Source organism: Crotalus tigris, unplaced genomic scaffold, assembly GCF_016545835.1.
Source record: "Crotalus tigris isolate CLP2741 ecotype Arizona unplaced genomic scaffold, ASM1654583v1 scf7180000024359.8030256, whole genome shotgun sequence".
NCBI classification, from domain to species: domain Eukaryota; kingdom Metazoa; phylum Chordata; class Lepidosauria; order Squamata; family Viperidae; genus Crotalus; species Crotalus tigris.
Genome location: NW_024100528.1, coordinates 2,023,837 through 2,036,453, shown reverse-complemented (window position 1 = coordinate 2,036,453; position 12,617 = coordinate 2,023,837). Strand labels below are relative to the sequence as shown.

Below are 12,617 nucleotides of genomic sequence, written 5' to 3'. Positions count from 1 at the left end.
CATGGGGTTGTTCTTGTATGGAAAATAGGAGGAGGAAGTTGTGTTAGATATGTTTGCCGCCTTGAGTTATTTGTAAAAATAATAAAGGCGTGATAGAAATATCTATACTTTGTATGTATCAATTCAAACTGCAGATGGAAACAAGTATAACATTCCTCTATACAGGTACAATATACTCTTCTTAATTAGATAAAAATCTTAGCATGTCAGAAAAACCTTAATATGTCATAGCAATTGCTGCAACTTACATGAGGCCTAAAAGCCAGCAGTAAAACAACAATACTGTCCCAATTCCTATGCAGAAAAGAAAAAAAGGAAATAATTTCTCTGGTTTTGGAATTCAAGAGATTCTCAATCTATAGTGTCCTATACTTGAATCCAATTAGTTTTTCCATCCTCCAATACCAAAGGGAGGAAACCTCAAAAGCAGCTTCACACACATCACCTCTACCATTACCAAACCAATCTGAATGGATCACAAGAGAACATTTGTGTAAATTGCCAAAGAAGGCATAGTGAGCTAAACCTAAATAGTGAGATGGGTTTTAATTGATGTTCATGTGCAATTTGTAAGACAGGATGTAGTCCATATGTCATCTCAAAATTTCACTAAACTTGATTAAAGTTAACTTGCAAAACATGCTAGGGAGATTTATCAAATGTTTTGTGAGAGGATTTTTTCCAGAAATGTGTTTTATATCTTTAAGTGCAATGTAATCTAAAATGACTGATTTCACAACTTCCTGAAAACATCATGTTAGGAATAACTGTAATGTTAAAATAAGTAAGACCAAACCAATCAAAAAACACAACTGAAAACAATGTTGTTCAACATTAGCTTTAAATTTGACGGTATTGGTTTTTATTTATTTTTGTTTTGTTATTAGATATTTGAAAAAAAGCTACATACCACTAATGAAAAAACTTTCAGAATTTTCTTTTAAGAAATTTCTTGTTAAATTCCACATAAGCCAAACAAAGCATATTTCTTTCTCAAACACAGACAAAACACATATTTAGTGGACAAATATATGTTCCCGAAATGAGTCTGCCAGGCCACATGAATGCAAAAGGACAATCCTTTGAAGAAGACTTGCTAACAGATGGATATTTAACCTTTTCCAGTATAGGAAAATTATTAAAGTACTCCATATCCAACCCAAAGCCACGTAGGCCCTTGCAAAAACAAAACAAAAAAACTTTTATATATATTAGGTCAGGAATGCTTAATCAGCTACTTCTAAGTATCAAAGGTCTTGAACATACCTAGTTTGGCCAACAATTTCATGTACCTTAAAAGACTCTTAATTTGTTCATTACTGAAAGCATAATTATATGTGTGATATTACCAGCTTTTAAAAATATGTATTTGAATATTGGTTTCCTAACTGCTCTGAAAAGTCCATATTGGTCACTAAAATATTAATTTTTATGTTTCTAATTCTATTGGTATGCATACAACCAACACCCATTTACCTACAGTATTTTCCGGCGTATAAGGCGACTCGGCGTATAATACGACCCCCGACTTCAGCGCCGATTTCCATGCCTAGAAAGTCGTCTTATACGCCGGAAACTACCGTAATTTCTGGCGTATAAGACGACTCGGCGTATAAGACGACCCCCAACTTCAGCGCCGATTTCCATGCTTTAGAAAGTCAGATTATACGCCAGAAAATACGGTAATTTTTTCTGTTCTGGAAAACAATTGAAACTCAGCTCCCCCTCCCAAATTTTAATTTATTCCAGGCACAAGTTAGGCAAAGTTCATCTTGCAACTGTATTTAAACAACTGCTGTTAAAGAACATGCATTCTGTTATGTTAGAACTACTTCTTCAGAAACTATCAAGGCTTCCAAAAAATAAAAACACAATGGATACTTGCGTCAACGAAGATGGTAAAAGAAATCCTTACTTCAAACAGTATTTCTGAATAAATGCTACAAACATGAAATAAAGCAGGGTCAAAAGGATGCTTCATTATACCAGGTACCAGTGTAGTAGCAACATTACAGAAAAATATAAATTAACTTATATAAGCAAATAAGAGAACCACCTTCTATCAACACAATAACCCTGATTGGAATATTTGCCTAGCATTTTCATACATTCCTCTTCCAATAATTTTGCAATATTAACTCTTGCCCCTGCAGGCATCTTTACAAATGAATCTTAAACTTGAAGTATAAAACTGAACTGAAACTTCACATCATAATTTAAGCATTATTTTACACAATATAATTTAGAAATTTCTATGTCACAGTTGCTAAATGTCTTGAATCATACTATTTTCTTTATACATTTCCATTCCAAAACTGAATCACCAATGCTAGAAAAACATACACTTCTTTATCATATCCACAGAAAAATTTGCATGCATTGTTACAGCTTTAAATATATGTCAGCACAAACTCTATGTTGCACTGCATTTTATGCCTGTATTTATTTTGTCTTTTATGGAATTTAACACAAACATTAATGTGTACAAAAGACTGAACCAAGACAACCCAAGGATTGGGAAGCACTCTAATTTGCTGGTTCCAAGCTGAAAGCTAAGGAAATATTCATAGAGTAGGTAACATTTCTTTAAGGGATTAACATTCCTTAAAGTACATAACCTAGATATGAAAGATGGCCTATATTTAAAATTTCTATTAAAGATTAGAAATACTGGATTACAAATTTTCCTGAAATGAAAGATGGCCTATATTTAAAATTTCTATTAAAGATTAGAAATACTGGATTATAAATTTTCCTGACTGACATGCCTTAAAAGATTCTTCTCCAAACACTTGACCTCCAAATATTATTGGATTGCAATTCACCATCAAGGATAGTCGCTGGATAAATTAGTCAGAAAAGATGGAATATCTATATAGCACCAACCTGACATAGTTGCACATTAATTATTCACCAGGAAAGTAACAATTCACTTGAAACGCATAGCTTGTGAACATGATCATATGGCATGTAAAAGGTTAAGTGCAGCGTTATCCAGTATTACATGGTTTACACTAGGCGTAGAAACCTTTATCACTCAACCCCAGATGTTAAGAGTGCAATTCCCTTCATCCCTTTAGCTCACGTGTGTCAAACTTGCCACATCATACGACGCCTCACAAAGTATTGCTGGAGGTGGGGTGGGCATGGCCTCCATATGATGCAACTGGTCCACGGGTCAGCAGTTTGACACCCCTGCTTTAGCTACACCAGCTAAGAATGAACAAATATTTGGAATACCATAACTTTCTGGATCCTGTTTTGCTTTATCCTGAAAGGATGATCCTGTTGGTATATTTTGAAAGAAGTAACCTTAAATTTTATGCTTAAATACATAATTCATCTATTTTCATGAACTAAAAATAGTACCCAAATTGTATGGAAATATGCAAAATGGCTCAAACACATGCAGATTTTAACACTGAGTATCACAGGGGTAGTCATATAAAAATAAATGATTTATATGATACTCGAGGCATACAACACATGATGGCAACAATATTTTCCAAAACTTAAAGAATAAAGCACATCTTACACATAAGAAAATGTTACCATGTAATCTCTGTATTTGTGGTATGCAATAATATTTTGAGGACTGTGCTTCTGAATTTCCATAAAGTGATAGCTTTCATAATTCCATCAATAAATTCTTCTTTCACATCATCTTTAAACTGAGATATCTTGGTCAGCATTAGCACTCCAGTCTCTTTATTTTAACCAACTGTCTCAAAATACATGGTTCAAAATGATGCTTTCCTTCTGCATCCAAATCTTCTGCATTCCAATGACTCTTGCTGCAAAAATAAATCTTCATTTTAGAAGATCAAATACACAGAAACATGAGCAGTTCTGCTGGATCACATAAAAACTCAATTTACTCCAGTATCGTATTTTCAACAATGACCAACTAGTTGCCTATGGGAAGTCTACTAGAAGAAAAGGACAGTGATTGCCCCTCAATAATTCCCATCAATTAATATATTGATAGCATTCCAGTAAATGTGCTTTATGACCCATTATGTGAATAGTAATTTGTAAATAGGCAAACTCTCCTGCCATTTGGCAAAAATATCTAGATCTCCTCAAAATTCTAATCGCATTTAATACTCAAAGGCGTATGGTTTTGAACACCATTAGTAGTGCATAGTTATGAGGACTAGGAGAAATTACAACCTTCACTGATTTTTCTAATCCCACCTTAATATCCTGTTTGGTTAGTAGTTAAAATATCATCTAGCAGAACTTGACTTTAAAAAAAAATATCCCACCTTAGTGAAAACATTTAAGAGATTTCCACCACTTCCACTGTGAAAAAGTTTCCTCTCCTCACATGCTATGCTGGGAAAGAGCCTTCCAACTAGAGTTGGAACAGAAATATGCCTGATTATGTTACTCATAGGAGATATTTTGTGAATTTGCAAAGCCCTCCTCCCATTATCTACTTGGCATGAATGTCCAGGCAATCTCCCCCAAATTTTAGTTGTGACCACCATTTGCTATAAGGCCTCCTCATCTGAATCATGATCACTGCCTGGTTTGGTGAGTCTCTCAAGTTCTTCTCCATCCTACAGAAAATAAAGGGAAGATAGTGAAAAATTAATAAACAAGTTCATAAAATGAATAGATTATGTCATTTGTCTAATGTTTACCATAATTTGAAGTACAGCTACTTTTGGTATTGGCCATATAGTAATTGCGGTAGTAGAACTTCACTAGTCCTTGTTCTATAATAGTGTTTCTTTCATTGAAACTGGATTACAATTTAAGTTACCTTTTTAATTATATCACAGAGGTACAACAAGCGGAAGATAACAATCCCAAAGTGGACAGAGCCAGGATCCTAACTAGGAGAGTTCTTAAGTATGAAATGGATGCTTTCTCCCTCCAAATTACCCCTAGATAGTTCTGTCAATTCTAGTATAGGATCTGCGGCTTTCAAAAAAGTTGTTGGTAAGCCATACAAGACCCATGGGCTGCAATTTTTACAGTATATCCTTGTCATACAACCATGCCATAACTAATAAATACAATTTAGTGGACACTGAGGCCAGATCCTACAATATACACCATCTACACAATATTAAATCCTTCCTAATCAGTCACTTTGAGATGCATTGTCAAGACTGCCTATTCCTCTTTCATAACAATTGTTATATATTTTATATGCCACGCAAAATATTTGCCCATGTAGAAAGAGTAGGAATTTGACCTTGTCAAATGTTTGTCAAATACATTTATTAAATCTGTATTACATAATTTTTGCAATGGCACCTGGCAAAACTTGGATAAAAGGGAAACTAAATAAGTCCAATTCTGTATCTTTTCAAGAGAAACCCCAAAAAAGTTAGTAAAAAGTGGTTGCTTTTTTTTTTTAGGCTTAATGTAGTTACAAATTCACATGAAAATTATAAGTAGTTACTTTCACAGATACATACACATTAATATATTACCTTTTGCATACAATCTACATATTTATTCAAATGATGCCTGAAGCATACCCAGGAACACATTGTAAGTGCACCTCGTTTGTCAATTGTGCCCTCTGGTGTTCAATCTTTAAAAAAAAATCACTTTAATTCAATAGAAAGCTAAGCAAATAGCCACAAATGTATTTTTTAAAAAGAATTTTATACATTCAAAGCTATTCTAAAAATACACTTTAATGTTCATATGGAATGTATCTGAAAAATACAAACTATTCTTTTACGATGTCCCAAAAAACCACACTATACTACTGTAAACTTCTTGGGACACTAGGATTCTGAGTTGAAAACCTGAAACAAAATGGAATGTCTCAAAATGCTCTGATGTATTTATGATGTCAAATATTTCTGGAATCTAGAGAGCTGCACATCCCAAATATAGTGTGATGTGATTAGGGAACACAAATATATTTCGGAAATGCAAAGGAAAAAAATGGTTCATAGTGGGATACCACAGTAAGATTAAGCAGCTTCCAGCATGGGCACAACTACCATTCTAGTTAAGCAGCTTCCAGCATGGGCACAACTACCATTCTAGTTTTCTGAATGAACCACATCCTTTATTACAAAGAGCAATAGCTCTTGTGGGTCTGCACACAGAAGTACTTCTCTGCTGTCCTCCCCCTCCCACAACAGCAGCATTTTCTACTACATTCTGAGAGCGCTGGAATGGCTTCACCAGGACTGCCCAACAGCATGTTTCAACATGGCATGACTTTCCTTTATAGTTTGTTGTTAAGTGTGTCCAGTTATATGTATAGATTTCTCCAACATCTATTCAGGGCCATAACTAACTTAACTGGATGCATTCATAACAAATTGTAAATGTTAGTATATCATTTGGACACACTCGGTTAAGCAAACAATTATAAGGAAAACAGAAGCGCACATTTATAGGTAATCCTCACTTAATCACTACAGATGGGTCCAGCTAGTCCATCGCTAAGTGACACAGTTATTAAGTGAAATATCACATGACCACAGCCAATTTACATCAGCTCCACTGCAGTCATTGAATGAATCACCTGCGGTCATTAAGTGTGATGTCATGTAAACTCAACTTGAGAGTTATTGCCAGCTTCTTCATTGGCTTTGCTTGTTGAAAGCCAGCTGTGAAGGTCGCAAACGGCAATTGTGTGACTACAGGACTCTGCAACCACTGTAAAAGTGCCCCAGTTGTCAAATGCTAGAATCATGTTTATATGAGGGTTGGGGCGCTGCGACCATCGTAAGTTCAAAAATAGTCAAACTATTTTTTTCAGCATTGTTATAAGTTTGAGCGGTCACTCGACAGGCAGTCATAACCAAGGACTCCCTTCTAGCAGCATAATGCTATTTTGACAATGATGGCAAACATTTATATTCACATCACAATCAGAGGTGTGCACTGAAATCAGTTGGCCCAAAGAATATCTAGAAAGGTAACCTTTCAAACCTTACCCCACTAGAGCGCTGCCATGCACCTCCATTATGTTTGCCCCTCTCCCACTGCACAGTGTATTCTGTGCAACGAGGGCTGCTGGAGTGATAGATAAATATAGACAAAAGAACTACAGGTGCTTCCAAGAAGAACTCCATGGAAGGCTTAAAGTCAAATACAAAAACTGACACTGTGGTGATGATCACAGTTGTAACTTGTGCAGTCAAAACATGAAACATGTTGTCTCGGAACTTCAGAATGAAGGCCACGGAGAGCCCAAGGAAGGCAGTGACAAAAATAAGGGCCACTGAGAATACGTTGTGACCATAGAAAAAACCACAATACTCTATCTGGCGCCTGTTTTCAGGGCGCAGGCTTAGCATCAGTGCATTGAACATAGCTCCAAAGAGGTACAGTTTGGTATTCTGCACGAAGATGTTTTCACTGAATTGGCCTCCTTCTTTCAGTATTTTTTCATTGTAGATGTTGGCTAAGGCTGAAATAAAACATTGTACTAATATGAGCAGATGTCCCAGTCCAAGACGAACTGTTTTCATGGGACCTGCAGTAGTTGTGACATTCCAGCTAAAGCCAGGAAAGGACCATCTAAGAGTGCAGTTCTCTTTTCCCCAACATTCTTCTTCTGACTTGGTATACTGCAGGCAACTGTTTGAATGGCTGAGAAAAATGTCATGATGAAATCCATGCACAGCCAAGCTATGCTTATTGCTTCCTGTCCCTGCAGTCAGAGCTACAATAGATAGGAACAGAATCAGCAAAGAAGCCCATTGCACCCAGGAGACCTGCCGCCTGCATGGAGAAGAAAAAATAAAGTAAGTTGATTCAAAGAAGCACAAATAATAGGTAAGGGGTGTAAAAAAAAGTTAACTACTTTAGTAAGGCAGCAGTGTGACTTCTGTTCTAGTATCATACCAGGAAAAGTTCTTTGGACAATAATGCTGAAATTCAAATGCTTACAATACCTCTCATACCTAACAGGATGATTCACTTTGCACACTGAATTGTTTTGCATCTGCTGAAGCTGTGCCAATGTTCCAGACAACTCTGGACAGCTGCTGTTCTTCTAACAATATCCTACACTATGAAAGTAAATATTAGTAGATTATGTCTGACTTTGAAAACAACCATTGGGGGGAGCAAGTACAAGTATGACCCAGTTTGATAAGATTAACATATATTTAGGACTGCCTTCTGAGTCATTAACACACAAAAAAAACATAGAAAGTATACCAAATTCAATAGCTATGTATTCATTAACAAAAAATGACAATAGTAGTAATATTATAATCATTTTGGATGTGCTTTTAATTTTCATTACCTTTAGAGCCTTATTTAAAATTGCTTCAGAAGAGAACTTTGAGGAAACAAAGAAATGATAAAAGATAACATGTTTCCATAATTACTCACTTCAGCACTATTCTGAACAGAAGAGCTGTTGTTATAATAACAAAATTTGAGAACAGAACAGCCATGGCCTAGAAGAAGAAAAGATATTATGTTACAAATCAAATGCAGCCTAGAAATAGGATACCTATTAGAGTACAACCACCTTAAAATGTGCTGGTTGTGGAACCAAATTTTATTGAGCTAAATAGCACTTGTTAAAAAAATGAACTGGCTTTCTAGAAAAGTCCTGAAAGCAACCATTCCTACATTTCACAGAATCAAGCAGAAAAACAAAGCCTTAACACTTATTCCCCAAATTATTGATTCCGATTTGAGTAGAAACAGAAAGTCAGAAGAATGTGAGAAATAGTTTCCCATCCTTTGAACCTACTGGTTAATCAAAATGAGCAGTGACTTCTCTCAAATCTGCTCTAGGGCAAATGTGATGGGGGGAATATATGGAAAGAACCAGAGAAGATCAAAGGGTTGTTCTATTTTGCAAATGGAAATCAGCCTGTGTCATACTGAAAGTAGCCAGCATTCATTCCATCTTAATAAATTGTAAAACTATACCCAAGCCTATTTTTTTTCAACACTGTTCTTATCTGTATAAGTAAAACTGTCTTCAGATTTTTGACACTATTATGAAAATATATACCTCCCTCCCTCCCTCCCTCCCTCCCAAATTCCTCCTAAGCATGAAAAATGCAAAATGCTTATTGGATCATTCAGTGAGTGTTCAAAGTTACAACAGTGCTGAATGAATGATATTTACAACCCAGCCCTCAAAGTTCCAGCTGTTGCAATGCCTTTGTGGTCACATGATCAAAATTCAGATGCTTGGCAGCTTGCTTACATTTATGACTGCAGAGTGCACTTCAACTCTCCCCACCCACTTATTTCTCCCCCATTTCTGTTTTTTTTTGCCACTGTGTGCTCTGCTGCCTAATCTTGCCACTCCCCTCCCACCACCACCTGCCTTAGCTGGGCATGCCTTGTCAGCAGTGGGAGGAGCAAGACAGCAAAGGTCAGCTGGAGCTGGCAGAAGCAAGTGTTGACAGAGTGGAGGGCAGCGAAAAGGACCGAGATGGGAAGGAGATATGTAGGTGGATGGAGTTGAAGCAGAAAGGATCATAGTGAAAGGTTCATGGTAGGGCAGGAAAAGCATGAGATCCTGGCCTAACGATGGCACAGTCCTGGCCTAACAACTGCAACCAGGTCTACTGGAACTTCCATCACTAAACAATGCAGTCATGTGATGGTTCATCTAACAATCACTTCACTTAGCAATGGAAATTCCAGTCCTAATTATCATAACCCAAGGACTACCTGTTCTCATTCTAAACCAATGTTCAATGGATTCTGGTAAGCTAAGGTTTTTATACCCTGGCTCTAATTAAAAAGTTTACTTTAATTTCCTTGTCTTTACTTATAGTTATGCTTCTTACGTAAACTTATGTTCAAACAATTGAAAACACCCTTTACAATACAGATTTCTTGTCTGAAAGATTTATGAAACATAAATGACAAAACATAAGAATTGAATACAGTCATTTGACCAATTAAATTTGTGTTCTGCTTATATTATAGCACATAACAAACATAACATCTCTAAAATATCAACTCAAATACTGAAATACTATTCAAGGAGGAAGCAATCTTACCTATAATCTCTGAAAATGATTGAAATTTGATATAAGCACTTAAGATGATAAAATATATATTCTCTTTTCATTAGAACATATAGAGACCATTCTACATTTCTGAAATGATACTTACTGGTTCAAGATAGGATAATACATAGAAGACAATCAAATTATCTAAAAAATAAAGAAAAGCTGGAATTGACCACTTTATGTAGCTATACAATTGCCTCCAAGAGCTGCAGCCAAATCCACTATGGGAATGTCCTCCTAAAAAAGAAAAAGAAGTAACAAGAAAAATTATTCAATGCATTTAATTATCAATACATATCTACACTGTCCTCAGCACATATGATTATTGATTTTAAAAAGAACATATCACTAGAGACAGACTCCTTAAGACAGTGGTTCTCAACCTGTGGGTCGGGACCCCATTTGGGGTCGAACGACCATTTCATGGGAGTCGCCAAACAACGCAGTCCGCCATTTTTTCCCCCTTTTTCTTAGCTGTGCTACTCCCTTTTATTCTATTGGCTTTTGAAAGCCAATAGAATAGACTCTCTTGAATAGAGTCTAATTCTATTGGCTTTCAAAAGCCAATAGGAATTGTCCAGGCTGTCTCTGCCCTGCTGAGCCCGCCAAGAGTCCCATTCTGCAAACGGTGCTGCACCAGTTGAGTAGTCCTCGACTTACAACCGGTTGAGTAGTCCTTGACTTACGACCGGTTGGGGGTCGCGGCATTAAAAAGGTTGAGAACCACTGCCTTAAGAAATCCATAATTGGAAGCTTCCTTATTAAACACAGGTATGAAACTTTACCACGCTTTATTAAAGATTTTGAATGATATTCAAATTGAAATTTTGATCTCTGATCTCTATAATTTTCTTTTTTCTCTGTAAATTAAACATATTTACATATAATTTGTTTGTTAAATCATCCTGTGTGGTAAATGGAAGGCTGTTTTAAACACTCTCTATTCCAATTACCTTTTTAAAAAATTATTTAAATTATTTTTCTTGATAATTTGAATATAATTTAATTACCTTAATATTTTATATACTTTAAAAATCAACAACTACGAATAAATACATTAAGCACCAAAATAAATTTATATTCACATACCTATACCATTGTTTTAAGCAACAATGTAATTTAGTATTTGAAATTCTATAAAGATTATCTCAACCATCTGCAGAATTTGGGATTTATATTACTTCTGATAAGTAAATTCATTAATGTGATTCTGTTATAATAAAATACAATACAATATTCAAAATATCCTTTTTAATTTCTCCAACTTAATTATTGTTCCTATTCTTCATTTCATTTTTCCAGGGATAATTCATGTTATATTTTACCCCCCCCCCTTCTATTTTTTATTGATTTCCAGCCTCCTGAAAGAAAATATCCTTCCTAGAAATTACATGTATTTTATCCTTTAAATGTAGATGGAGTTGTAATGCTGGGGTCTTTTTAATTTTTTATTTCATTACCTTGCTAAATTTATTGATAGATATCACTGAATTCCCCCAACACAATGAGCTCCTTATTATGTATCCCTCTCTTTCTCTCTCTGTTATTATAAACTTTATTATAAACCATAATAAAGTTTATTTCTCATTAATATTATGAAAAATTATAATTGCAATTTTTCTTGGAGACTTATTAGTTAAGCATTTTAGAATGCTAGACTTCTGGACCAATTCTGCCTGAAGTTCTGCCTAATTTAATGAGGATTGGTTTCTGCCAATACAATAATATGACATCATTTTTTCATATTTTTTCATCATAAATATGCAGATATTTTTTTCAAATCCTCTTTTCTGCAGTATTTTTCCATGTCAGTCAAGGAATTTTATGCCTAGGAAGCCAATACCTGAAATTTCCTTGGATTCAGGAGCAGATTTCATGAATCTAGACTCCTGAAAATGTCCAGCTTATTAATATTTTCTAGCAAGCTTTCACTTCATAAAGCTTTTCATTTCATTTACATTCATGTGTTGTTTTGTAAATCACTATAAATTTATAAAGTGTTTATAAAGAATTGCACATAATCTGGACTATATTTTAAAAAATTATTAATCACAAAAGGATTTACAGAACTAAAAAGATATACCAAATTCTGTTGGCCAATCCTTTCCTACATAATGCATTTTACAACACTGATGCCCTATGAATAATTTGCCGGAACAACAAATAGAGAAGGATACCATAGCATGTCATTTATAAAAGGTAATTACACAGATTAAAAGAAAAGAATATCATTTCACTGTATAGAAGATAGTTACTACTTTTTATATAGCCAAACCTCTGAATTTGTGCAGTTTTACAAAATATAAATCATTTTTTAAATCCTGCAAGAACTCTTTTCTATAGAAGAAGAGATAAAGACAAATATTACAATAATTATAGTTAATTGCTAAGATATTTCAGACTTTACAGATTTTTTTTTTTGAAGTTCAAGAGAAGTATTTGCCTGATTTCAATTTTCAGTACAATAACACTAACAATGGTATGGGATCTCTGTTGATGTAAAGACACATGATATGACTGAAAGACACATAATGTGACTGAAATATGACTATATAACATATAGTCCTCAGTTAACTATGGAATTTGGGACCGGACTTTCCATCATTAAATGATGGAATCATAAGCGCAACA

The 12,617-nt window shown here is 34.9% G+C and overlaps 1 protein-coding gene across 9 annotated transcripts in view; it reads right to left on the bottom strand.

Moving 5' to 3' along the window:
- The window catches only part of SLC35A5 (solute carrier family 35 member A5), an 86,434-nt gene that overhangs the window by 68,872 nt on the left and 4,945 nt on the right, over window positions 1–12,617 (bottom strand). For 2 of the 9 annotated variants that reach the window (XR_005554751.1, XR_005554752.1), the window contains exons 5-8: window positions 10,090–10,223; window positions 8,332–8,399; window positions 6,924–7,713; window positions 2,887–4,565 (exon numbers count right to left, since the gene is read on the bottom strand). Coding sequence is in view for 3 of the 9 variants with exons in the window: in XM_039327357.1 (XP_039183291.1) it covers window positions 4,497–4,565; window positions 6,924–7,713; window positions 8,332–8,399; window positions 10,090–10,223 (1,061 nt within the window). In the remaining 6 variants the exon portion in view is untranslated. Of the gene's footprint in view, window positions 1–824; window positions 4,566–6,923; window positions 7,714–8,331; window positions 8,400–10,089; window positions 10,224–12,617 lie in introns of those variants that run through there. The other 7 variants (XM_039327355.1, XM_039327356.1, XR_005554754.1 and 4 more) reach the window with 6 other exon arrangements.